Below are 27,892 nucleotides of genomic sequence, written 5' to 3'. Positions count from 1 at the left end.
GGTCATCTACCGTCCTCTTTGTCACGACGTTTGTTATGTCTGCAATACTATTAACTCGGTAGCCATTTAGGCGGCCCTCTAGACATTACAAACCTACCTCATCTTTGATGCCGGAGTGAGCTGTTCATCACTTGTAGCCCTATGTTTGTCTAACAACGTCGGTAAACGATTAAGCTTGCCTGCTCTCCAGTTCATGATAGCAGGGGGGGGGGGGGGGGGGGTGCGCTGAAACTACTTATATACGTTAATCTCGCAATGAAAAAGTTACTGCGCATTTGAGGAAAAACTAATGTAAGCGTAAAGTAGAGCTGTCTTAAGATACTGTGACTTTCACCTGCTTAGCCTTGCCTAAAGCGTTTCACCCAGTCACCGTTTAGTAATCACCTGCTTGTGATATTTGACTCAGTACCGCAAGATCGAAGAGAACCTTCACCCTTTCGGCATTGAACTCATCGGGGAGCCACGCCATCTTGTGGACGAAATATGGACGCCATTGGAGGGTAGGCCACACGAGACCAACAGTAGCATCGTTGTTCACAATATTGAGTTCGCCGGTAAGTACTCGACTGCTGCCTGCGCGAACTTTTTCTTTTACTCACTGACTGCTGGCGTTTTGAGAATCTCATACAAACTGCCGACGTGGGCATATTATACTTTAATGTATTTAACGTATTTACATGTATTTACCCTCCGCGTCGAGCAGGAAAATAAATTTAGGTTAGAGTCATTTAGAAAACGCTCTTCCGTCTCACTAAAATTCTCATTACAGGTGAAAGCTGGCAGGACAAAGTTCGCAAGGTGCGCGAATTTCTAAAGAAGTCCGGGATCGACGCCATTTTGATAACGGATCTGGGAGAAATTGCATGTAAGAAGGCCGACACGTGACTGAAGCTCGCCTAAACCTTCCTCGGTACCGCGGCTGTAGTTTTTACCCAGCATGCATTGCTGTGTCGCAGGGCTGTACAACTTGCGGGGCAACGACGTTCCGTACACTCCCGTCTTCGAGGCGTTCGTGTTCTTATCTCAAGACGAGCAAAAGTAAGGATCGAATGTATGTATATGGCCTTTATTTTTTGCAATGTTGTTTTCGTTGTTTTGCAGACTGTACGTGAGTGGACGTAAATTGACATCGGAGGTCCGCAATTACCTTATCATGGAAGACTGCAATAACTGGGCCTGCGTTCAGGTATTTTTACTCGCTGTCCCCGTCCGATTAACGGGTGGATAAATAAATAAATAAATAAATAAATAAATAAATAAATAAATAAATCAGTTAATCATTCATTCAATCAATCAATCAATCAATCAATCAATCAATCAATCAATCAATCAATCAATCAATCACCATCCGATTAACGGGTGGGCAGATCAATCAATCAATCAATCAATCAATCAATCAATCAATCAATCAATCAATCAATCAATCAATCAATCAATCAATCAATCAATCAGTTTTTGTAGCGACAGACTAACGGTACCCATCTCGTTTCAGTGGAAGGATTATAAGCTTGTCTACAATGAAATGAACATCAATGGGAACTCCGTGAACAGGCTTCTCGTGTCGCCTTTTTGCAGCTACGCAATCTGCGGCCACATTGACGTAGTAAGTGGTGAGATTGTGCTAGGTTCATTTGGTGTGCATGTATTGAAGGGATCTTTCGCTTCTTCGGGCGGATGCTGTAAGCCGTAAACGAACGCTGTGGTGATTTAATTTTTTGGCAGGACAAGCTGGTTGTCAGCGAGGCGCCGATCAAGATGATGATGACCGTTAAAAACAACATCGAGCTACGAGGACTGAGAAATGCTCACGTAAGTTTGCTTCCAGAAGAGTGAGTGGGCCCACGCGTGTTACCCACTCTCACAGCAAAATCGCATGTGAATTCATTATAGGCTAACTCGGAAGTTAACATAAGTGCGAACGAATTTGGGTGTTATAGCTCGACTTACACTTCATAATTTTGATGCCTGTTTGCGTTCACAAGTGTGTGAGTGGTCTTAAGAACGGGTGAGATATTCATAATACCCTTTCTCTGTTATGGAAAGCTGGCCTCGTAAGGTTGCTGTACTTGGGCTGCTTAATTTGTCTGCAACTGACCAGTCACTTTGGTCGCATTGAACGCGAGGGACCGGCGACGCGCGTCCTTACATTACCCCTGAGCCATATTGTCAACGACTGACCTAAAAATTTTATTGCAGCTCAAAGACTCCATCGTATTTGTGACGATGCTAGCACAAATGGAGAAAGACTTCATGGCTAGAAAGCCATGGACTGAAGCAAGGATCATCTACGAGTTGGAACGGCTGAGGAGGTAAAATACTTCGCTACCTACAGTGCAAACTGCAGTCTGCTCTTAAAACTTGCGATGCGTACGTTGATTGTAATAATGGATCTGGTGGACTACGAAATGTTCAGGGGCTAACTGAGAGTGTTATTATTCAGCACGGCATTGGTTTACACGGCGTAGTATGCGAAAGCATACTCAAAGCAGAACGACACACTCTGTTGCCTCAAGCCCTGAGCTACGTCAGGCTTTAGACGTTCGCATAAGCAGTGTGTATCTCACCTGGACGGCATCTGGATGCCCGAGAAAGACACTGTTACGTGCTCGGACTGTTTCCCAGGGGTTAAAAAAAATTAATCTAAGTGGAAGCTATCCTGAGGGGTTCCAATTGCGTCTTAAGTGTCACCTTTGCCATTCGAAATCGGCAAACACTTGACAGCATTTTTGTGGTTATGTTATATTAGATTGGCACTCCTATCAGAACTATTTTAGAATCCTTCTCATTCGAATATTTTTCCGTGTGCCACTGTCCAGTGTGTTAAGAAACCAACGTAGGCGGGTTTACACAGGCCAGCCAAGACCAAAGTTTGCGCTTCCATTGAAGCAGTCTGACAGCGTCCGTTTGGTTATGTTAGCAGCCAAGAAGAATTGCAGCAATGCAACACTTCGACGTTGTCAAACGTGGGCTGCATTAAATACTTACCAAAGCGACATCGCTCTGTCACCTGCTGCATCAACAATTTTTATTGTTGGGTTTTTGAACAAGGCTAGTCAGACGTAATTGATTTGTACTGGCCTGTACCTGGAGATTGTATTTCAAGACCTTCGCGAAATGCCAAATTCAACGGCTACAAGAAGGCTGGCCCGCAACAATCTTGGCAGCATTTCTCATTTCAAAGCTACCGTGCGGGGTGAACTCCCTTAGCAAGCAGGACGTACTACCAGCTTTTCGTGTTATTTTACTCTATTTAGAACCACTTTATACCAAGACAGGTTGTCCCTGTCTTTCTTCGCTGATAAAATAATTCTAAGTCAACACCAACTATAGCCCAACTTTCTGCATTAACTTTATTTCTGTATCTGCGTTTAGTTAATTATTTTCAACGCACTCACGGGACTCCGTGAGCTTGGTGGTAAATTAAACCAAGGTGAACTCGCGGAAGACTATAAAACTGATAACACGGGTATTGAATCGTTAAAAAGGTCAGTCACAGACGTTCAAGAGCAGTGCAGCACGCGTGCCTATGAGACAGATCACTGGTGGAATCGGTTGGCACTGTGACGTTCGGTTCGTGTAGTTTCGTTTTAATTTCCTTTCCCGGCCGGGATCGGGTCCTCGCAGTCAGCAGCAGCACTACCGGGGCGAGAGCTTCGGCAGTGTAGCGGCCATTGGGCCCAATGCGGCGGCGGCCAGCCACAGGCCCTACAACAACTCCGGCGGCGTCATCTCCAACACCACCCTCGTGCTCATCGACTCCGGCGCCCAGTACCTGTAAGGAAGAAACGCCGTTGCGAGCACCGTTTACCGTCGAAGGGACCCGGCAGCACTTATTTCAAATCTTTTTCTAAATACGAATCACTTTCGAACGTAGCCAGCAAGCGCATTCAGTACTTGTAATGGGGGTCATAAAGGACCTGAGACAGAAATAGCTGCTATACGCCCATCAGACAAGTATAAACTTAAAAAAAATAATATGTCGGTCTGAACATTCCGAAACATTCTTTTAATATCCAATATTGCCTCGTGTTTCACTTTTCGTTTTCATTTTCTATTGATTGATTATGACGTTTAGCGCGCCGACGCTCCACAGGCGATGAGGCGCGCCGTAGTGGAGGGCTCCTGATTAATTTTGATTACCTGGGGGTCTTTAACGAAATCTGGAACACACGGGCGTTTTCATTTTTTGCCTCCATCAGAAAAGTGGCCGGCGCGGCCGGGTATCGAACCCGCGTTCTTGAGCTCAATTTTCACTTTCTAACACGAAACATTCAGCACATTGAAAATTCAGCAAATCTGAGCTTTAAATTTTCTCGGCATTGAGTGAGGAGGGGGGCAACTTGGTTGCAATTAAGCCTATTGCTTCATTGCAGAGACGGCACCACGGACATTGCGAGGACCATTCACCTCGGAACACCCACACACTACGAAAGGGTAGGCACAAGAGGGGAGTGAACCGAATCGAATTAGCCCAAGCTAGCCATCGTCGTTGATCACTCTTGTTCACCTTGATTCCAGGAAATCTACACAAGGGTGCTGATTGGAATGATCGACTTGTTCCTGACAGTGTTTCCGGAAGGGACCAAAGGTGCGCCCATTTCCAGGTTTGCCTTTTACCGCCGGGTATCGGCGCGCTGAAGCAAGTTTTCAAGTCATAAGTAAACGTGGTTGCGGCGTGACCCGAATACGGCTGGCAGCAGTTAAATATTTTGTTTCTCGTAACTTGTGGTATTACTTTGTACACAATGGATATACAGTCGAACCTCGTTAACGAAGTAGTATCGCGACAGCAAATTAGTTCGTTATATCCGATATTCGTTATAACAGTAGAGATAAAATCGGCTGTAACAAATTGACAATCTGGCTTGCGAAAAAATACATGATACAAGAATGCATTTTTTTAGGCTGCGAATCCGCTATAAACAAGGTAACCCTTACCTTTCTCCTTGCTGCATTTCAAGCTGAATGAGCCGGAACATGAGTACATGAAATTGCAACGAAACAAGGTTCACTTGAGAAAACAGGCCTGCGTCTTTATTTATTTGCTGAAGGATGCGATGTTCAGCTGGTGGCTACTCAGAGCACTGAGCAGGATGGAGTTTTCCACAGCGTCCACGAACAAAAGGGCCTTTATACTTCTGCAGTTTCGGATGCGAGAGGGTTTTTCCAAGTACCTTCTCAGCCTCCTGGTCAAATATGTCTTCGTTATATCCGACATCGCGCGCGGCTCACGGTTTCAGTTTTGTTATAAAAAAGCAAGTGCCATCGAAATAAAGCGTGACCAACCAAAGTTCGTATAATTCACTATATCCGTGTTCGTTATAACGAGGTTCAACTGTACCTAATCATGGTGGCGGAAAATGATACGGGTCATTTACTAATAACGTACTGGATGTTACGAATACCGCCTCCGAAACAGGCTTCGTGGTTTTATGCACAATTTTATTATGCCCTTCGTGCCCGACCCACCCGAAGCATGCGGCAACAATGTTTAGTAGCTCACGGAACCTGATTTTATTGCATAACATGATCTTGCTTGAGTATGACATCAATGGTAATTTTTTAATCAGCACTAATGGGGACACATTTTAAATATCTTCAGCCGGCTGAAAGGGGTTAGAAGACTACAGGGAATTTAAATTCGTCTACGGGAAGATTCTCTCCCATGGGCGTAAAAGAGCGCGAAATTTACTGAACTGAAGGAAGTGCAGTGTAAGCGAATTTAAATTTAAACCTTGATCACGAGAACTCCTCTGATTTAACGACCTGCGTTTGCCACCCAAAACGTATCGCGGGAGGTATTATTATAATACGTTGTTAAGAAGCCTGCATTCCTGGCAGTTTTTAATTGGCACAACTTCCTGAGAGCAGTCTGGAAACTCTAATTACGTTTACAGCCTTCATTTGCCTCGAGAAAAGAACGCGTTACAATTTTAGAATGACGCACACCAGTACCAAGGCAAAGACATTTCTTTTAAAACATCTGCTATAGGTATTAAGCACGTGGAAGGCTCTTTTCCTAACGGGCTGAAACAATGTCTAACGCTTGCAACGTCACGAGAGCCACGAGCCGTCATACACACATACAACGGTCTGCGCGGTCAGTCCGGCGGAGTGCCTTTGCTGATCACAGTTGCCCTGCACACACACACCCGCACGCACTGCAAGACGCCAGAGTTCTGCCGCGCATTTCTACGGCGCAGGCGCGGTGCGTGCTAAGATCACCCGTCGTCTTTCGCCCCCTTTGTACTATAGTTCGTTCCCCCTCGGTCGGCGCTTACCTTACTGAGGCTCCCGGCAACGTGTGACACAAATTTCTACGGTTTGGGCCTCCTACACTTACGTATAAAAATAAGAGTAACAACCTCTAAAGTTTGTGTTCAGCAATTTAGACGAGCAGAGGGGATTCCCACGACGTCTGTTTTTCGCATTCCTTAGGAGCCAATTTTATTTATTCTCCGCAGACGGTGCTCTGGACGTGATTGCCCGGCGTTCCATGTGGAGAGTCGGCCTCGACTTCCTCCACGGAGTGAGCCACGGCCTGGGCTCCTACATGATGGCTCACGAACGTACGGCCGGACGCTGTGACCTGCAGTGTTATCAGTTTCTCCCTATTATGTGAATTATGCACCTCTGACCGTTCTACAAATCAATTCTTACTTGGCATCCCTTCAGGAAAATTTGTTGCTTGAGTTCTCGCGTGTTGAACTACAATATGTGGTTTGATTATTTTAAACTTGACAGCAGCAACCACTTTATGGTTTACTCTCATGCTTTCAGATCCACCGCTCATCTCCCCTTTCAGCAAGGGATATCCGCTCTTGGCCGGAATGGTCCTGTCGAACGGTATGTGCCATCTGATGAATGGAAAGTAATTTTGGACGCCTCTGTATCTGCTGGTGTAGAAATATGCCATTTGGTCACTTGAAGAATTTATTTGGCAATGCTTCAGTTATGTTGAATATGATCACTCGGCGTCACCGCCAGATGGGGTGGCAGCGAGCAGAAGTTTACGAAGACGAAAATATCTATATGAACCAATAAACACTTGCAATTACGAAAAAAAAAAAAAATGAAGCAAGCACCTCGCACGCATCACCATCGAGTTTCTAAGTTAGCTGGAGAACTTAGCATGCAGGTAGCGTCGAGTAACACATACATAATGGATAACGTCGAGGAAATGCATAATGCGCACTCCCACAGACATATAACGGCAAATAAATACCGTTAGGATTTCTTTAGTGAATCGTTTCTTTACTTTGCCATTACAGGATAACGAAAAAAATATTTACAGGCGACCATGTGCTTTTCAGGGAGGCTTTTAACTGCACCGAACTTATTTCCGGTTTTTCAGAGCCAGGTTACTACGAGGAGGACCGGCTGGGCATACGACTGGAAACCACGATGATGGTCACCGGTTATAATACCACTGTAAGTCTCGAGATTATTTCGCATTGACTGATGACTCACCTTTTTAACGCAATACTACGTACCAAGCTAGCAATTCTTGTTACGCAGGTTTAACCAAATATCCGTTCGATTGCTGTGGTTAAGAACGCAGGTCCTTTACCCTAAAAATCGTTCCCGAATACAATATTCCCAGCATTTAAAAATAATTCCATGTGTCTACGTGGGTAAGCAATAGCCTCCGTAAGTTATGCAGGTGAAGCTGTTGATATCGAACTCAGGTATTAGGAAATATTGCTTATATCGAACATCCCGAAGATCACTTCTAAATATTTTGTATACATTGTGCATTCCATATATCAAATTTCAGATTATGTGAAACTATATTCAGATATCATTCGAGTAAAACATCCGGATACAACGATAAACCAATGAAAGCGATACATTTATCCGGCCCAGATGGGAATAGGTGCATTAGAACAAATGTGAGCCGGTGCGCCATCAGTACCACTCCCTCTCAAAGGGACCCTGCAACACTTTTTTCAAATTTTTTTGAAATCTGAAATTCTTGCAGAACGTAGTCACCCAATACACCCAGTTTTAGATTAGGGGGTCGCAAAGTACCTGGGCTAAAAATTGCTGCCCTATGCCCATCAGATAACTTGGAAACTCGTTCAAAAGATTTTTCTCTCTTTCCCGGTCTTGACTTTCTTCGACGGCCCGAATTACGACACTGAGGCCATGTAGCGGCTGTTGGCCGGTTCTCCTTCAGTTGCAGCAATAAACGCTTTTCGATAGCAACTTCAAAAATAAAGCCAGAGAAACAAAGCAGAAACCGAAGGTGTATCTGGTGCGACGAGCAAATCACGCACTGCCGCTCCGTGCTGGCGATAACTCTAGCTTTCTCAGAGCTTCCAGACGCGAAGGAAAGAGTGAAGACGTTTATCAAACGTGTTTCAGGGTCCCTTTAACATCACATCATCGCTGCTGAAGTTTAGCGCTATGGCATCACTTTCGCACTGATTGATGTTTCACCGCACGGCGGTTATGGCGGTATTGTACTTTCATTTTCTTTATCGAACAAGCCGTCACGCTAATGAACGCTTCCGTTCGCTCACGTATTAGACTAACGAGGGCGCGCAGACGCAGCAGCTTCCGCGGTATTGTTTATCGTTACGTGGGCTACTGTGTGCTCTTCCAGTACAGGTTCCTGTCCCAGAAGTTTTGCAAGTTTGAACCCATCACGTTCGTGCCGTTCCAAGCGAACCTCATCAAATGGGAGTTGCTGAACAAGGCTCAGGTCAGTGGCACTCTCTGGAGATCAGTCTCTCACCTTGCGGTCACATGCAACGCCTTCTAGATAGAATGTCTTAGGTTGTTCTTTAACACTGCTGCTTTTCTCACCGAGTCGTATAGCACGATTGGCCTAGGCGTAATGACGTTCTCTGGCTTCGGCCAACCCGTCGACGCTGTTGGCCTTGGCATGATGACGAAGGCGAGGATTTTTCTGCTTCTTGTGGGCCGTGCTCAACCGGAGAAGGCTATTGTTCTTTATGAGTTATGAGTTTGTTTTGGCGGTACACACGTCGCCGCCGTCTACATCTTCATTCCTGTCACGAATCGCGAAAGGCCCGCTCGCATTGGGCCTCATGTTGCCGAAGGAAGGGGGCTGGTGCGTGCACGACCAAGCCGCGTCCCCATTGCGTGTGGTGCTGTTGTGGCACACAGGTCGTGCTGCAGGGTCTCGAAAGGCGCGGGTTGCGCTGGTCTTGGGGTGCGCAGCTTGACCGCAGGTGGTTGAAACGCGATACGTTGGGTTATTTCGTGGGTTCATGCCGTCGTAATAGCACTCGCCGCCGTTAAGACTTGATGGTTACATCATCCGGTTCTTTTATGCCAGTAGTTGATAGTAGTCTTCCGGCTTCGGTTAATCGACGTGCTTGCCTAATGAAAACACCGAAACGCGGGAGGCCTGAGTTCCGGTCCCGGGTCAGGCCAAGGTTTGCTCAGCTGTGAAAATGTGTGGTACCGGTTTTAGGGTTACCTAACTGTCTGTGATTGACGAGGGATATATCCTTTCTTTTTAAACTAGGGCGATTAGTGTATTGTGATCTGTATGTAAGGCGGCAAGTTTACAAAGGACCGAAAATAGGTCCACTTCTGTTTTTTCCGTGGTTATACCGCAGTGGCGGGTCGGAGGGGAGAGTATGCGTAAAATATGCTTGAACAAACAGTTGGTAGTAATCAAGGAACGGTTATAAATTAAAATTTTGGAAACGCGGATAACAACTACCATAAATTTCCGAAATAATGCCCACCCAAAGTGCAGAGATATCGAGTGAAAACTACGGGATGAGCGATCTTTCGGGCCAGGTGCGAAAAACTAGAAAAAAAAAGTGGTCGCACCGCCAACCGGGACTGCGGAGATATCAAGAAAAAATACCAGATGGGCGAACTTTAAGCTCAAGTGCGGAAAGGACAAATAACTGACCGCATCAACACACGAATAGAAGATTCGCGTTTATTTTGTTCACTCAGCGGCGCTAAAGCCATCGATTTTAGGAGATGGGCGATCTTTGAGGTCTTTTAGTAAATTTAATATTTCATCCATAAAAGGGGTGGGTGTTCTCTCGTAACTACGGTAGATTGCAAGCCATTTTCATCGGGGTACTTCATCATGGGAACAAGTTCATCATGGGAACAAACGAACATTAATTCAGTTCATCGGGGTACGTTGCGGGCACTCGCGAAGTGATAATGATATTTTTTTTTTTTCATTGATGAGCGCCTTCCTACAAAGAGTGGACACGCCCACGAATCCCAGTCATGCCACGTTACCCTCCTTTTTGGAGTTTGTGACCCCCTGCTTTCTTAGACCACTGGCCACCCCTTACCCAATGAAGATTTACACATACATCCTTCAGAACCTCACAAATAAACTCAGACAATGAAGCGACGGATTCCATGAGCCGAGCTGCGCACTGAGGTTCCATCCTCACCTATTGACTCCCGCGCTACCTCGCGCGCATGCAGGTGGAGTGGCTGAACGAGTACAACGCGCGCACGCTGGACATGGTGGGCAGTGAGCTGAAGCGCATGCGCAAGCACGACGTCCTGTCATGGCTCCAGGCGCGCACCTTCCGCGTAGAGATCAGGAACGGATCGGTGCCTGTGCTCCGCGTCGGGGATCACCACTCGCTGCTGCACGACGCCAGCGACGGACACCACGGGAGGCCCGCAGGAGTACTCAGGCCAGTGCAGCACTCGTTCTCTACACCAGTGCAGAAACGGCGTAACACGGCGCAGATGCAAAGCCAAGTTCGGTTTTGTGACGTCACAACAATATCTCCTCCTCTCACACTCTAAGGCGATCCCGCGGTTCACTTTCACAACAATACACTAGAGTGACCAATACATGGAGCCAATAAAGGATATTCGGCGAATTCATGGTTGGATGCATAAATTGGTCAATCGAGGGGATTGTGGTGAAGGTGAACCACGGTATTTATTGCTTTAGAGCGCACTAGCCTTTACGAGCCTGTACAAAGTTGCACGGGTACAGGTAAAAAAAATGGCGCCGTATTCCGACTGGGGTAAGCGCTAAACGCCGCTCACAAAGAATACCGACCCGAGACAGGCATTGAGTGAAGCGCTGAATTCAAACTTGGTGATGTTCCAGATCTGGCAATGTATATAAAGCGAGGCGAAAATGAAATAACACGAGGTGGAAGGGTCATTCTGAAATACAAGAAGAAATGTGGTTGATGCCTCTTTTATAGTAATCGGTGAGACACGAAAGTGAAATGTGCCTTCACAGGAGCATTAAAATGTTTATTGGGCATCCATATGAACTTGCACATCGCTATTTATATTACGTCGGTATGGCACCGCTATATGCACGAACGTTACACACTGGATTGCACGCGCCGGAACATTGCGTAAATCCGACTGAAACCACAGCCCCTTGAAAACCGTGCGAACGAAACCGAACCGAAACCGAAACCGAAAGCAGTAGGTGGCGGAGGTTGCCTCAATGCACCCGCGTCCCGCGTACACGAAGACGCTGGCATCGAGGCGCCAACTGTCGGCGCCCAGTAGCGTCATGATGAACTACTTCGGTTCGCCTCACCTACATGACAGCACCATCTGAATGAATAAGGTAGTAAGAAAGTTACTTGAGTTCATAGCGCGGTGGGCATAGCGCTGTGTACCTCCCGTTGCGGCGAAAGAGTTCGTGGCTCGAATCCCGGCAGAGCCGTGTCAACGGAACTTTTTCTGTCGATGTCATTTCCGTGACGGATATGACGCCGGTGAGATCTTGGTGTACTCGGGCATAAAACATTTTCGTGTTAAAAAAACAAATGCGAAATAAGTCTTATTCGGAAGTCAATCCTTTCTTGGGTATAACGTGTTGCTACACTTCTGAGCCGAAATCCGCTCAAAATGGTAAAAACTAAGAGTTGCCACCAAGCATCCCTTTATGCGAATTTAAAGAACTTCGGACAGTAAAGTCGCGCAAGTACGTGCCGCCATCATGCTCTCTCAACTGTAAGGGCGCCCTACATTACGCCGTCGTAAACGCCGTCGTGCACATATAGTATTCGTACGTCTTCGTAACTGGTAAATGGCTCCTTGGAACCGCGGCATGGCGGAAATATTCACGTTTCGCTGTCAAAACAATTCTGATATTGGCCGGACTTCATCTATTGCTCGGAAACGACACTAATGGGGAATTGCAGCCCTAGTGGCCTGTCATTTTTAGATGCAGAGCATCTGATTCACTCGTCTTGTCCCTCCGGTCGTCGTCGTCGTCGGCGTTGTCCGCCCCTCCCCCATTCTCCTCGCCGCGCCAGCTGCGCTCTCCGCCGCTCACCCCCTCTCCTCTCCGATAGCGAACACTCTCTCGCGAGGGGCATTGGATTGGATTCGATTGGATTGGCTTGGCTCGACTTAGCTTGGATTGGATTAAATTTGGATTGGATTGGATTGAAGTGGATTGTGTTGGATTGTGTTGCGTCATAGCCGCGGCACGTTGCGTCATAACCACGGCAGACGTGCTGGGGCCGGCGCATGTGCAGTACTCTCTCTTCCGCGGTTTCCTCTCCTTCGGGCGCGCTGCGCATATAACCGGTGTGCCGTTCTCCGGCGAAGCAACATCCACGCTTGGCTCAAACACCTAGAGTCCACGCCGCTTTACAAGTACGCCAACGTCGTCATCGACTGGGACCGGCTTACGCAGTCCCCTCAACGTTATGCGCGCTATAAAACGCGGTCCCTTCGCCGCTCCGCCTATGCGTCGCATCTACACAGGGGTTCCCGCGAGGGGAGGTGGGAGTTTTTGCTCCCGTGTTGCGTTCTTGGGAATTTACGTGAGGTTTTATTATCCTAAGCTCGCGCCAACAGTTATGGCAGCAAAATCAGCGAACGGATTTTTAACAGCGTATTATTTATTCGTGTGCTTCTCACGTCGAAGGACACCGCTCCGGAGAGCGCTGCGTGCTCTCCATCGGGAGCGCTCCCTGCTCCCGGTGGCGCTTTTAGGGGGGAAGCCCATTAGGGGCTGGGGCTGTTGGCGTCTCCTGTCGTCATCGTTGTCGTCGTAATCGTCATCGTAATCGTCGCCTCATGTATTCACGGTACTAAAACATCGGGAAACTCGTTTACGCCTCGCGCTAGAACGTAATGGGTACTAAAAAACACTGTGGCACTCATTTACGACCCGCGCTAGAGAGCTTCGTGCTTCAAAGACAAGATCCTTTTACAGCAAATCTGTATACCTATACCTCCCGATGATCTCATCTCTGTTGGCAAAAACACCAAGGCGCCAAGAATACTGTTATACACTGCATGCTTAGCCCCTCCCCTGACAGACAAAGAACTTTATTCAGGTCATGAGGAAGTGCGTTGGACCGCCCCTTTCAGGGGGAGTCCGTGGCAGTCGCGGGCCGCTCCCACGCAGGGACCGGAAGGCCGTGGCCCTCCGTCCTGTCGCAGGCCCTCTGGACAGCCCGAAGCTGAACCGAAAGGTCGCCGTTCTTAAGGGCTTCCTCCCAGTCCTCTTCTTTGGTGAACTCTGCATCGCGTAACGCAGGACATTGCCAGCGCTGTAGAGCATATATGAGCTAGTAAGCAGTGCGCCTCTTCGCAGCCCGGACAATGCAGTTCTCCAAGCGGGTTGAACGAATCAACCTCACTGCCGCTTTTGGGTCGACCGGACTGTCGACGGCATGGCTTGACCCGAGCAGTATTAGCATGTATGGGCTGCGTTAAGAAGTCGGTTGAACAACTCGGCCCACACATGTGGCGGCGTACACATGTGTGTACACATGTAGGCTTCGTGTATGCATGTGTATGTAGACATGAAAACGTGCGGCGACATAGTCCAAGTGTAGGTTCAGGGCTTTAAACCCCTAGTACGATCTTTATTGTTTTCCACCGGCGCGTCCTTATGATCCGGCGGTTGGTTTTGAACGTGAGGTGTTCACAGCAGAGTAATAATTTCTTGGCGAGGAATTTAAAGCAGCTGTAGTCACAACCAGTCGGTTATTGTTTAACCGCAGGTCGGGCCCTTCAGGGTCGAGGAACTGGATGTCAGCGGCCCACGCCTGTGTTCCGGTACGAACGCTACTGGTCCTTGCATCGGTGCTGCCATCTGTCGCTACCCTTGTGCGGCTCCAGGCGTGACCTGAAAAGAGCAAAGAAAAAGAAACTAAAACTACTCTCGCGTCATGCTACGTCTGTATGGGCGATGACAGTTCGATGCAAGACCTGCACGCATGTGTTGCAAGGCCTCGGATCATGAGGACTTGTGTTGGAAATGGACGCCTGTGCACGGTGCGACAACTGACAAGAGACGGCAGTTTGCCATGGGCCCGCTGACTTTGATTTGGCCAAACTCATTTTTTTATTTTTTGTGTTCCTGTGTGTGTGCTCGAAGGTTGATTTGACTTTACTGCAGTTTATTTTTGTCTGTGTTCGAAGCCATTAAAGTTTGTTGCAGAATTGGGTGCTTCACGGCGCTGCTAAACGTTTTCGGCTACGGTGCCTCGATTCACGCGCGTCCGCACCGCGGCGCTGGCATCGAGGCACCCTATTTTCGGCTCTGAAGAACGCAGCGTCATCAGTGTTCGCCGGCAGGAAAAAAGTATCTCATGCTAGTCAAGAGCAAGTTCGTGGCAGTCGCGCTGAACCGTGACACCGCTGTACGACCTTGCGCATTTGCCCAGTGGCCAAGACCTTAAACGCGGCCGCCTGTATAATTTTCCCCGCTTCTCGCGACCATTTTAGAGTTTTAGCATATATTTACTTTTTCACCTACTGGCTAAGCAGCCGGCCAGAGTCCGACGCCAAGCTGTTGTGGCTGGACAGAAACACCGTCGCGATTCGCCTCGCTGAAGAAGTATGGTGACAGGTTTATGTCTTTGCGCGGCTTCAGCGACCTGGCCAGGCAGCCAGACGCTGTTGAAAGGAACGAAACGTGCACAGGCCAGCGGGACACGCGAGGTGAGCGTCTCACTGTAGTTCTGTGAACTATGACAGTTTCTCTTCTGTGTCCTCCTTATAGTGTCTAGGCGCGTGTATAGTTAGTTACACGCACACACTAATCAGAGGGACTCGCCGTAAGTATGGTAACTCGCGGTTGGCTGTCAGTACGGACAAGTTTTTTTATACTGATTTTGCTACCTTGTGTTCACGAGCCGCACAGATTTAGGGTGCCAGTGTACATGTTACGAGAGAGGCATGTGTATATATCCCCTCTTTCGTGTTGCTTTCTTGACTGTTTCCGCGACGTTGACGCTTCGTTAGCGCGTGTGTTGTGTCGCCGCGACGGGGCTTCTGGGTTTACGGGCGGCTGTCGGCAAGCGTTCGGTTTCAGGTTCAGTCGTAAATTCCGACGCCAGGTGGCGAGCGTGCTCGCCGTTTTGCGACGCTTAGAACTTGCGAAGGTGGATGTCAGAGCGTTAACTATAAGGTGGACAACATGTGCTGGGGCTTTTTGTTGCACTTTATGATAACTGCGGTAGCTTAACTAGAATCGGAAAGCGCGGTAATGAAGTAGATAAATATAGCTATAGGTCAGAGCGGAGGTATTTTTGTATAGGCGACAACGTGTATCGATGTAACCTCGACACTCCCCCCACCCCCCACCCCTCCTCTTCGGCTTCGATAATTAAAGACGGAATAGTTGAAGCTTTTTATGAGAGGGGTATCACCTGGGTCCTGTCCTGACCAAGTCGTTAATGATATTTTAATCAAATATACACGCTCTCTCAGCTCTTTCTCCATCATGACCATTAATTTTATCTAGTTTGAGACTGCACTTCCGATAATTTCATTTTCCTGCTTAGCTTGTGAAACCCTTGTCACCGCCTAAAGTTAGATATGGACCAAAAACTACTGTCAAAAGATTTTACTATTTCGTCTATTCCAGAAGTCTTCTAGAACATTAGGGGTACTACTGTTCTCAATAAGTGTGGTACGTCGCTATTGTAATAAAATAGCAAAGACGCGGAATTTCAAACCTGAACGATGCATATTCTGTGCTTCGCAGTTGGTTACTCTCGTTACGTGGATCGTGGTGTAGCCCTTACGCTGCTGAGCACTAAGAAGCCGGCTCTATGCTCTAAACCGCGCGCGATATACGCACCCACCAACGTATAAATAACGTCCGGTTTGAGAGCTCGAGGGGTCGTAACCAAATCTGGAGGAGGTGAACTATACACCACACCTCGCAGCTCAAGTGTAGCTTGCGGTCTTTAGGCCGTTATTTTAATTCCTATGATAGAGCAAAATTTTAACCGTAATTAATAAACAGTTGTTCTTACGCACAAAAGTGGTGAAGAGTGCTCGATTTGCCAGTAACCCGAGGATTTGTGGCGCGTTATTCTGTTGGGGACTGTACCTCTCATTGCACATGAACGCAAATGGGCAAGTGGCCCTTAGCTCTGACCACATTTCGAACTCAAGAAAATTTTATGACCCTCAACTTGAGTTATTCTCGCCGTTAAAGTTGATGTTGCCTGGGCAAGGCTAGCTAGGGGTCACCGATGTGAACTAACAACATTTGCAGCTGCGAAACTACCTGAAGCTCTTACATTTTTTGTAGATGGAATTCACTGACAAGTTTAACTGTCAATTTATTTGCTTGGCAACGCTAGAAACGGCCACGGACATGGCGCGGCTTTTGCCACTGCGCCCGCACGCCGCAGGAAAAAACAAAACAAAAAACAATACAAACAAACAAACAAACAAAAAAACATAGGGGTGCGTCGTCTGATCAGTTTCAACCCGATTCTCAACGTTGGTGTGAACACAGATGCTATTAATCGCACTGACATTAAATTCCAGGCACTATTTTCGTTCGGTGGACTAGATTTTAAAAGGTCCAACACAACATAATGTGCTTGGCACGGACAAATACCGCCATCCCGCGGAGACCGACGTAACCAATGACGGCGCACTCACATGGTTGCCTGCATGCGTGCCTCGCCAGTGAATACAACCTATAGGGAATAAAGTAGCCACAACTAAAATCCCATTTGGGCTAGCGCGGCACCACATGTGCACGACTAGCAGCTTATTTGGGCTGGCCTCATATCGAACGACTTAAGCCATGAAATTCCCCCGTCCGCGCGTGTTGCTCGCTCGGAAAGTGTTCGCGTAGCGTAAGCAGCACAGAAGTAAAAATCGGGGCTCTCCGAACTGCAGTTGTGACGTGGCTCTGCGTCACAACTGCACCGGTCGTTTGTATTTGCGTTACACGTAACAGTTTCTACAAAATCCACATTATAGTCCTCACGCATACTATAACTCCATGCAAGTTCGTTAATATTTTGAGCTTACTGCAATTAAGATACCCCACAGCAGTTTTGAGTGAAAAGGAGACCCACCAGCTTTCATCATTGCATCTCTCTGAGGCAGGCAGGGGAAGAGAGAAGATTTTGTATTTACTGTTGTGACGTATGGCACAGGCCTGCTGTTTCCGGGGTGATGGCCCTGGAAGTTAGACTAGAAAAAAAAAAAAAGGAAACGTGTGGGTAAGGGGGAAATCAGAGGGCAGGGGAACAAAAGAGGAAGGCAACATGAACCATTGAAAAAGCTCGTCAGAAGTCTAATTAAGTCGCTTTGTTGCCCATCTTGGCGCACAAACGGAGAAAAAAGAAAGTTACACTTTCAGGACTGAGCTCAGAGTGCGCGCTCAATGGTGTGATGGCGTACGCAGTGGCATCCATCTCCGTCAGGAGTGTCTCGTCAAGATGCCGTCGGCGATATCCCGGAACCGTCCCGGATGGCTATTTTCCTTGCTTTTTTTTTTGTCTTTTTGTAGGTTGGAGCAAGATGGCTCACAAAAGATTCACGCGCTCTTTATTGGTTGGCACGTGTGAAAAGATTGCCCCCAAAATCACTGGCGGCAAAGCAAGACAATCCTCCATCCCCTTTAACAAAGGTTTTTTTTGTTTTTGTTTTTATTGAGTTTCGTCACTTAACTTGAAAAAAGAAGATGCAAAAAAAGGGTGCGTAAAAGAGGTGCTGACAGCAATGTCCACGATGGCATTCGATTCTTCAGAGCGAGAAAAACGCTCATCGCCTTTTATTTTATTCCCGTGATTTTTTTTTTTTTGCGTAAACGCGAAAAAGAGTTGATACGATATTTAAGCGGAAATAAAATATGTAGAGATAGGTAACGATAAATATCTTATAGTTACTAATGCCGTGACGTCTGATCGCGTCAGGCGGCTGCCTTCACCCAGAGGGAGAAATTAGGGCGAGGGATTATTTCCTCCCCAGTCAAAAATTTCTCCGCATAAACGGTAAGTCCCCGTCATCGTGCAGGGGCATCAGCCTACTTCTTCATTTTGTACATTATCCTCACCATCGTCTGATTTGGGGTTCTGAGGTCCGATCGCTCTAATAAAAGGCGCCCCGAATCTTTCCTTTTCAATATGCGTAAGTTCGTCCATAACTTGTTAATGGACAAAATGCATACTGCGGCACGCATGGGGGCTATGGTGAAATAACAGTTCCTTCACCAAAACTCAACGTGGCGCCGTTTGCACAGGGGGCTTAAGGGAATTATCTCGAACGTAACTTTATAAACATTATGTCATTGTATCAGGTAGAACGGGAAGAGTAGAGCTTAAGATAATGAATTAAGAAACAAACGACAAACACAAGTTATTCACCCAGAATATGCGCTTGCCTCTCTTCGTTTTTTGTATGCTACTACAACACGCGACAGTCAAGAATATAAAGTCCAGAGACTTTTTTCGACTGACGAATAGTCAGGCGTCGGTATCTTGTGGCACTTGACAGACAACTCTAAGTCAACTGGAGTCTTCATGGCCGATCCCTCCATTGCTGCAGTACTGATGTCCCTGCGCGTCCTAGTCAGCACAGCCAAGCGACGCATGGCGCCATCTTGGGGAATGTTTGATGCTATGTCCACGTGCATGTGGCCCTCAATTTAATCGTCCGGAGCCGCTTGGTCTCGTAGTGTAATAGTTCCGCTCCTGCGAAGCGATCATCCTAACCCGGGTTAAAATCCCGATACCGCTTTTTTTTTTTTTCATTTTCAAGGGTTTGTCATATTTGAATATTAACATTTCTTATCACGCATATAATCTATTTATGACATCTTTACGCATTATAAATGGGATTTCGGGTATTTTCGTTGCCTTATGGTCAGTTTAAGCTACTGCTTGTACGTTTTGCAGGTTTTCCCTTTTTAGGACGGTTTCGGCTACTTCTGTCGAATATTTTTCAACACCGTGGTTTTCAATCTTTGCAGGTCCGTTTTGGTTGTTATTTATTTCAGTTCGGGTGGTTTTGTATGCTTTAGGTACGTTTATGCTGTGATATAGCCCCCATAAGCAAGCTCAGGTGACGGCTGGCTGTACTGACTAGGAAACACATATATTCGCGCAATTACGTTGTAGTGCGTTGGCGCACCGGCCTAGGTCCCTCTGTCACACTGCACTGCTGTAACGATAGTCGCCTTTTCCGAAACCACCCATCTCAGCTGGCGGCAGACAGTTCCTGCTGTAGTGTCATGGGTGGGAACTTAAAACTTGTTCTGCTAGCAAGCACTGGGAACGTACAACGCAAGGCATCCGCCAAGGTATCCGCCATTCCTCAGGTTGATAAACCTGCCTGCTGTACTCTTGGCGCCGTAAAAGACCAAAAGAATGTGTTTCTCTGGCCTTCCAGGCAGCTCATTTAAGCGCACAAAACTGCCGATGGGGCGACGCCCAGTACGCCATATACAGAGTGAAACAAGTCCACAGAATGGCGGGAGTGCCCGCGAAAACGCACGTAACGCCGTGGGTGCTCGCGCCGAGGGGGGCATAATCACTCGTCACGCCAAATCACACACGCACATACACCCACTGGAAAGAAAAAAAAAAGTGAAGAGAGGAAAGTGCTCGGAAAGTCGCGAAACTTGATGCCCCGGCAGCAGGGCCAGCCTTGTCTGACGTGCCGGCGTTCTGTGCGGAAACGCCAGTGTCTTTCTCATTGGAGCGTTTCGACGCTCCGCGCGAAGGCCCACCCGTCCGACGGCGGGAAGACTTTGATGAATGCGCGCCCATCGGTCACCGAGCCTGTCAGGCGTCGCAGCACGGGAGCCGAAGATTTCGGTCCCCAATGGCCGCCCACCCCTACTCTCCGGAAGAAGAACTCTTGCGCCGTCGTGCCGTCTCCGCGTTGTCCAGATAAGCAAACCCTGGTCGGCTCTTCTTCTTCTTCTTCGGCTCATCTCTCCACCTCCTTTCCGTTTTCCCCACTCTCCCCTCTTCCCCTCATTCCGACCTTCCACACTACACCAGCAGTGAAAACACGAAGCAAGAGGGACGAAGTGGGAGTCAAGGATTAAAGGGTGCGCTTAGGGACCCTCCGTCCGCACCCTCCCTGCTTCCTAGTTACCGTAACTGACGCACGCACACGCGGCCCCTTTTTTTTTTTTTTTTTTTGCCGTACGTGGGATCACAATATAAACATTTGCGGAACTGGAGGAGTTCAAGGCGCGCGGGATTGTGAAAAGAGATCGGTGCCGCCACCCGGACAATGGCTCCTTGGTGTCATCCCTTTGTGGGCGGGAAGAGAAAAAAAAGCGAGCGACATCCGGAGGTCCTCTTTGTTGTCCTGCTTACTTTTGTTGCTGTTTGCTCGGACATTTAGAGATTTTTTTGTTTCATTTCCTTTTCTCCTCGGTTTACGTCTCCCGTTCCACGCGGATGTCACTACAACAAAAGGCGCGACCGGGCACCGTGTGGGATACTGACGAGGGCTGAGATGGAAAGCTTAGGACAGCGATTACCGGAACAGTCGACGGTCTGGCACTTTTTTGGGGGTCACAGATCGCCTCGCGTTGAGTATATTTAGTTTTGTCACTTCAATGGTGACGGCCTGCCGATCTCATCTGTCCACGCCTGCCGTCGAGGTTTTCTTATGTCCCTCAGTTGCCACCTTGTTAGGATCTACCCATTTCTGCCAGGCCTTCGGCTGCCGCCTGGCAGAGATTGATTGCGAAAGTCAAGATGGCGCTCACATAATAAACGGTTGCCGGCGCACATGAAATGAACGTATATGCAGCTAGAGATCCATTGCTGTTTTACTACAATTTTGCGCGGCAAGTTTTTCACCGTAGCTTTGTAAAGTAGCTTATTAGGAGTTGCACTCACGGAACATTGAAGCGACTGAATTGCCTGCAACGTGACGGTGATGTCTTTAATCGGTCGAACTAAGCCGGTAGCGCTTTTTATATATTTTATTGGAAGGACTTGGTGCACGTTCACACACATTCCAGAAGCACCGGGAAGTGAGTCTAGCAGGTATGCACATCAGTTGCACTGATACTACACTCGCCTGCTGTAACTTATCAGTTATAAACAAAGAAGCACGTCCGCCGATAAAGAGCCCGCCACGGGCCGTACACGCAGCCAAGACCAGGGGCGGCGAAAACTGAAAACGGAGGGTTCCCATTGGGTTTAGTGATTTCCGTCTTATGCATGACATCGTCTTTATATGGAGACGTAGAGCAAATAACTAAATTTGAGCGCTGAAAAATCTGCTTCCGGTACAAGACCATTTGATCGATTTGATTATGTGGTTTAACGCGCCGAGAAAGAGAGAGAGAGAGAGAGAGAGAGAGAGAGAGAGAGAGAGAGAGAGAGAGAGAGAGAGAGAGAGAGAGAGAGAGAGAGGGATAACTTTAAATATTCTCTAAACAGCCCTAGTCCAGACCGCCGTGCCACGGTCTCTTCATTAGGAGACGGCTGGTCCATAGAACTCCTAGAGGTCCGTACTAACACGAAGGCAGTGGGCCGCCAGGAGTTCTTGCGTCGACTTGACATCCGGCCCAGGACCCTTGCTCAACCAGTCCTCCCAGGAAGCGATGCGGGAACGCAGGTGTGGGGGGTAGGTCTGGCGGATGGCACTCCCAGTAAAGGTGTCGTACTGATGGGTAGGAAGGCGCGCCGTACACCCCGGATTAATTTTGTCCACCTGGGGATCTTTAATGTGCGCCGAAATATCGAATACACGGGCGTTTTCGCTTTTCGCCTCCATCATAAAAGCGGCCGCCGCGGCAGGGAATTTGAAATATGTGACGAAAGAAAACATTGATGGTCTTCTGCAATGTGTGGTGCATCGTATATGAAGATTTGCTACGCCACCTAAAAGAACAACGATGTAACGTGTTGGTTTCCCCTTTGGTTTGCTAAAAAATTCGTACGCACCTATTTCTATTACAGCGAAGCTGTATATGTATAATCGCTCCAGTTCTCTCACAAGTGTGGAACAGAAAGTCGGCGTTAGGAACGAAAACTCCGGGACTTGTGTTCAACGCATGGAAAGATTAATCAAAAATTAAAAAAAAAATTGGCCGTGTATCTGCTCCTTTCTTCGCAAATGCCGAAAAAAGACGGTAGTCTTTGTCGACATTTGCCAAGTAAATGCCTCCCTTCGTTTTCCCACTCACCTTTCTGTTTTCCTTTTTGCGTCGCGCTCCTCACAAGGTAAACACGCTAAAGGTTTGCTGAAGTCAATTTGAATTTACCGCGTTCTACTGCTCCAGGCCGGGTGCCTCGATGCCAGCGCTGCCGTACGGCGGAGACGCACGTGAATCAAGGCACCATACTTCAACGTTTATAGAACCACGTTGCCCTAGTCCACGTGCGTTCCAAGCAGAACGTGGAACCTATCTAGTGGAACCTTTCGTAACTCTTGCCGCTTGAATTCTTGAAATGCCGCCAGAAGCTATAGTGGCGCGGGCGACAGTGGAGTTTTTTTTTTTTTTTTTTTTTTGCAGTAGATGTAGTATTTCATTTCGCAAAAATCAAGCATCTATGATTTTTTTAAGGAATACTGTAAATATCTCTTGTGTATTAATTTTCTGTCTTATATTTGCGTAATGTCTTGTTCTTGTTCAACAATGTTGACAAGTATGAACATTGACACCGGACTTAGACGTTTAGATTTCGCTGTGAGAATGTAAGACTATTGCGCAAAATTTGTTTCACTTTGGCCGGGTGGCTGAATCGAGTCACAGTTAGAAAGACAGACAAACAGACATACAGACAGACCAAAATTTTTGCGTTTAAGTAGCCCAAGAAAGACTATCGTCTTTAAAAAAAAGTGTTAAGGCCTTCATATTTTGATGTCTATATAGTCTTTAAAATTGTCTTCCTAGCAAAGCATTTGTGTTTAGACGTGAAGCCAACTTCACAAAGATTGTTGTAAGCTTGGTTTTCGTACTCACTGACCAGTGGTCTCTGCAAGTTGGTGTGATAACCTGGATTGACTCCTGTCATAAACGTAGCACCTATATCTTCACGAAATCTATGAACTATCTCTTCACAGAACCATAGTCTTCAAAATGCTCTCCACCAATTCAAGTGGTTTGAACAGTGATATCCTTTCTACTATTCCCTTTCTCCCTCCGTGTTTTTCTCCTTCCCCACCAGGGCATTCATGTTCCCTCTGACAATAAATCTACACCTACTCTTCCTCAAATAAAGGCCAGATATATATAAGCGAGGGAGGGACAGGAGAAAGATAGAGAGGAAAAAAATTAAAGCCGTTCCACTCAATGTGAGAGCTGTCGGAAGTGCAGAGCAGTGATTCACCAAAAGTGGGCTGTACCGCCGTTATCCACTTACTGCTACCACCCCATGCAATTCAAATTTCCCACCTTCGCAGTGCTCGCGCGCCCCGTGCCTGAAGCTGCGCCAGCGTGGGTTCTGGTCTCTTTGTGCTTTTATCCCCGCACGTTCCGGCGTTGCAATGCCATATTTTGCGTTTACTATCGTAAAAACCAACCCAACGGGCGTCCTTAACTAAAGGAACGCGGGCGCCACCGGTTAATTACGTATATTTTTCCTCAAATGTACCTATAGTTTTCTTTGCGCTAAACAACGCGAAGATGTATGACAAGCGCCAGCGTTTCACGAGTTTCGAACGCTTATATATATATATATATATATATATATATATATATATATATATATATATATATATATATATATATATATATATATATATATGACTATATCAACCGCTTGGCTTCTTCAGTAGATGTACAATTCGCTATCGCAAAAATCAAGCCTCCATAACATTGACACCGAACGTAGACGTTTAGATTTGTCTGTGGGTATATAAACCTATTGTGCAGCTTCCATTTTAGCTTGGCCGGCTGGCTCAATCGAGTCACAGACAGACAGACAGACAGACAGACAGACAGACAGACAGACAGACGAAAATTTCTGCGTTTAAGTAGCCCAAAAAAGACTACCGTCTTGAAAAGGTATAGTATGGGAACGTTTTAAAACCAAGCTTTGTATGGCTAGACAAAAGAAAAATCCAGCGCTGCCGTGTACTCAGGAAACTTGTCTGGCGCAACCCCATGCGCATGCGCGAGAAAACCAGGTTGGAGAGGAGTAAGAAGTATAAGAGCCTATGTTTATAGGTGACGTAGCTACATCCTCGCATCCACTGACACTGGTAGGTAGGAACGGCTCATCGGAGGGAGCGATAAAGATTCGCTCTCAGCAGAGTGCCGCGCAGCGAGCTACTGCGCGAAGCAAAACTCAAGCTACAACCGCGGGCAAGGCGGTAGCGTGCGGGTGGGGCAGCGCGTCAACGTGGCAGTGGCAAACACGAACCGCACGTTACATCTTCGCTGGTTAACCCCCTGTACGGTGTGCATGGATGCATTTTATTTCTTGTATTCTCGGCTTTGTCGCCAGAGTTTTTCGAAGGCCAGACGAAAGGATACCGAGATATGACCTTGCTGTGTTGCACTGTAACAGATCGCGGACACCGTTCGGGTTTGGCGGGAGTAACTATGACTCTCTTTGTCTCCCGTGCGGAAGCATGGAAAGTGGGATTACCCAATGACTGGGGGAAGTAACGTGCCCTTGTAATCCAGCGTGGGAGGAGGCCAACGGCTGGGGGTGGCTGCATGCGCCTGTAATCCAGCGTGGGAGGTCGGGGTGTAAATGTTGCGCGGTAACTACTGCACCTACGCGTACAGCTCGTTTTAATGTAGGCGCACCGTTGCTAAAGCAACGGGTATACCACCCTGGAGCCGGGGCGTAGCGAACCTATGTAACCGTAGCTTGCAAGGGGCCGACACTGCGAGCTGGTCGTTGGCAGAGGAAAGTGATGAGCCCTTGTAACCTAGTTACTTGGGGACGAAGATGCAGCGTATACGGGTAGTTCTGTAGAACTGACTACCCGGGTGGCCCTTAACCGCCAAGAGGTTCCCGCTCGGAAGCGGTGGATCCTCCTAAAGGGGGAGAAGTTAGGCTAATCTAGGTCACCCGAAGGCAGCAAAGCACTTGCCTACTCAGTGGCTTCGCACGGACCACAATGGTAGCGTCCGGCTATTGCCTTGGATCCTGACCCAGATGCATTTTAGTCGCGTGCACCTGCGGGTGTGAGTATGCGTACGTTTGTGTGTGTTTGTACAGTGAGGGGAAGCTCAAAAATCATGCAATGAAATGATTCATTAGAGACGTCTCTGACGAGTTTGAACTCGTAATAGTTGCTGTGCAATAGTTATACGGCCTGTTAACGCAACTGAAGGACTGCGGCTCGTCGGGGGTAAACGAAGGGGAATTTACAAGACGCATTGACCGCTTCCGAATGGGGAGATACCAGGAAAGGTAAAAATTCTGGTGCGGCCGGCCTTTGATGAAGCGCTCCCCAAAAATAGTGTGAGAACGAGTACTTGCTGACTAACTGACCGAAGGGCAGCCGTGATTGCTTTAAATTGAGTTTGGTCGCGGCTTCCTACAGCCCGAGCATTGTGCCGCGGTAGTTTCGATGCGTATCGCTGACGCAGTCTGCTCACGGTGTCGAATTAGAGCGCCGAGCCGCTCGCTGCCGTTTCCACGCTTTGTTTGCCAACGTTTCCAGCTGTTTACTCTCCTCAGCCAACAACGATCCCCCACCCCCACGTTTCCTCCCCATTTCTGCTCATTCCAAAGTTCTTGTCAACTTCGTTCGCCAGCCGAGGTTTTCATTCAGCTTTTTGATATGGCGTTAACTGGATTCCTTTGTTCCCTTGCTGTTTTCAGACGGTTTTAGCTCAAGCCCTTTATCTAAGACAAAAAAGAGTGAGAAGGGGAGGGCGGTGGGGCGAGAAAGGACCCAGCATTTATGTCTTCTACTGTGGCTTTCGTTGTTTGTTTCGAATATAGAACTGAATGTTTAAGGGCCGGTTCTTAAATTTACAAAGGAGGGTGCGAACGTTGCTAAGCTTGTTAAGAACGTAGCAAATCCAAGAAAAATGATAGTGGGCCGCCCGCGTCGCAAGGGAAGAGACATGGCAAAAGCTCGCCGGGTTACCTGAGCGCTTGCTGTCCAGTCTTTTACAACTGGAAAGGTTTTTTTTTTTTTTTCTGCCGACTATTTCTGCTCCCTTTTGACTTCGTTTTGTGTTGCTTGGTTTCTTTCACTTTCTGACCTGATGGTCCGTCGCCAATTAAGTTTATTTTGTCTTGTAGGCCTTACAGAAAGGTCGGTGCTGAACGCTTCTTTTTGAATGAAAGAGGAACTGAAACATGGGGCCGTTGGTCTCTCAAGGGTTTGGGTAAGGTAGAAGTGAGAGAGACACTATTATTGCATGTGCACTTAAAATAAGCAAATATAATAAGGAAGCAAACAATTCCAAAGTGTCTGAAAGCTACATGTAGGTAAAAATCTACTAGCATACCTTGCAAGGCCTTCCCCTTTTGTTTATTTACTCATTGAGATTGAAGAAAACGTTTTAATTAAACGTAAGATGATCGGAGCCACGAGTGCAGTTTTTGACGGCGCCATTCTCGCTTCGTTCGCTTTCATTTTCCGCTTGTTCTTTCGCGATCTATTTTCATTCTTTGTCGGCTTCGTATTCCTTTCTTATCGCTCTCGATTTCTGCTCAAGATTTCGTTCTTTTCTTTTGCCATGCTTGTTTCTTTTCAACAAACGTGCGCATGGGTGTGCGTCCGTGCACGCACGCTTGAGGCTTTCATGCGCTTGTCTTAGCGCGAGTTTCCATTGCTTTCCGTCTTGCGTATTGAAGATGGGTTGGTCACTGCATCCCCCTTTGTTTCTTTTGTTCGTGCTCTGCGCCTTGCCGTGTACCGGTGCTCCTGCCGAGGCTTGTCTGTCGTTCCCGCCGATGCCGTCGCAACCGCATTGTGCGTCCGAGTTTGTCGGTGTCGAACGCGCGGCGTGATTCGAATATGGGACGAGGCGACATCGACGTGGAGACCGGAGGAGAACGAGGGACAGGGGACACCGTGCGACAAAGACGACAGCTGAGACACCGCCCCGGCTTGGAAGCCTGACCGCTGTGCTCAACGCAAAGGGTGCGTCCGTGGAAGGACAAACCGGGATCTAGAACCGGCCCACATCGAAATGACGTCACGTGAGTGACCTTACTAGTACTTATAGGTGAGGAGGGTGTGGTGCGAAGAAAAGATCCAGGCCTTGCCGTCTGGGTGGTGTAGATCCGGAGGCCTCCTTGTCGCGCTCGGTGACATCGCGACACCACCGAGCCGCGACATCTTCCTGCCGTCCGGTGTTTGTTGTTTCCTGTTTTTTCGTCTAATGCCGCGGCATTGTGCCAGCCAGTTCGCTTTCCCCTTGTTTCGTTGTCGTTACTTCTTCTTGGTCTCTTTCCCTTCTTTTTATTTTTCTTTAGTGTGGTGTTTTGCTCGAAGCCCGCGACTCTCACTTGTCATTTTTCAGCGTGTATACCCCCGCATTTCGTCGCGGAAGCTGCGACAGAGCGCTGTTTCGTAAGAACGACATGCGGTCGTAGCTGCGTGGTTCGGCCACGGGATCGCGCCGTAGGGACCTGTGTCCGAGTCAGTAGGCAAACGAGGAAATATGATTTTTACGCGTGAGTGCATGTGTTACCACTTTGAAGATTCCCGTATGGATGTACGAAGCCTATCACTCAAAAGTGGGTGTCATCTTAAAATGAATATGCCCAAA

General features: G+C 47.7%; 1 protein-coding gene and 1 long non-coding RNA gene across 3 annotated transcripts in view; one reads left to right on the top strand and one right to left on the bottom strand.

The window, feature by feature from the left end:
• Window positions 1–27,892, top strand: part of LOC144151855 (uncharacterized) — a gene marked incomplete in the record, with an annotated part of 237,826 nt that overhangs the window by 1,625 nt on the left and 208,309 nt on the right. Inside the window, 15 exon segments of the mRNA XM_077683015.1 lie at window positions 407–554; window positions 770–865; window positions 957–1,038; window positions 1,102–1,186; window positions 1,493–1,603; window positions 1,723–1,809; window positions 2,197–2,309; window positions 3,625–3,774; window positions 4,374–4,434; window positions 4,519–4,588; window positions 6,465–6,569; window positions 6,781–6,846; window positions 7,355–7,431; window positions 8,609–8,707; window positions 10,441–10,657. Coding sequence (XP_077539141.1) covers window positions 407–554; window positions 770–865; window positions 957–1,038; window positions 1,102–1,186; window positions 1,493–1,603; window positions 1,723–1,809; window positions 2,197–2,309; window positions 3,625–3,774; window positions 4,374–4,434; window positions 4,519–4,588; window positions 6,465–6,569; window positions 6,781–6,846; window positions 7,355–7,431; window positions 8,609–8,707; window positions 10,441–10,657 — 1,567 coding nt within the window.
• Window positions 3,520–27,892, bottom strand: part of LOC144151856 (uncharacterized) — a 168,986-nt gene continuing 144,613 nt past the window's right edge. The window contains exons 2-4 of one of the 2 annotated variants that reach the window (XR_013318992.1): window positions 13,963–14,092; window positions 10,407–10,653; window positions 3,520–3,772 (exon numbers count right to left, since the gene is read on the bottom strand). This is a non-coding gene — a long non-coding RNA (uncharacterized LOC144151856). Of the gene's footprint in view, window positions 3,773–10,406; window positions 10,654–13,962; window positions 14,106–27,892 lie in introns of those variants that run through there. The other variant, XR_013318991.1, reaches the window with a different exon arrangement.

Source organism: Haemaphysalis longicornis, unplaced genomic scaffold (assembly GCF_048455015.1).
Source record: "Haemaphysalis longicornis isolate Haplotype H1 unplaced genomic scaffold, Haemaphysalis longicornis Haplotype H1 scaffold_9, whole genome shotgun sequence".
Taxonomy (NCBI): Eukaryota; Metazoa; Arthropoda; class Arachnida; order Ixodida; family Ixodidae; genus Haemaphysalis; species Haemaphysalis longicornis.
Note: the sequence above shows the minus strand (reverse complement) of the source record. Positions and strands in the feature narration are given on the sequence as shown.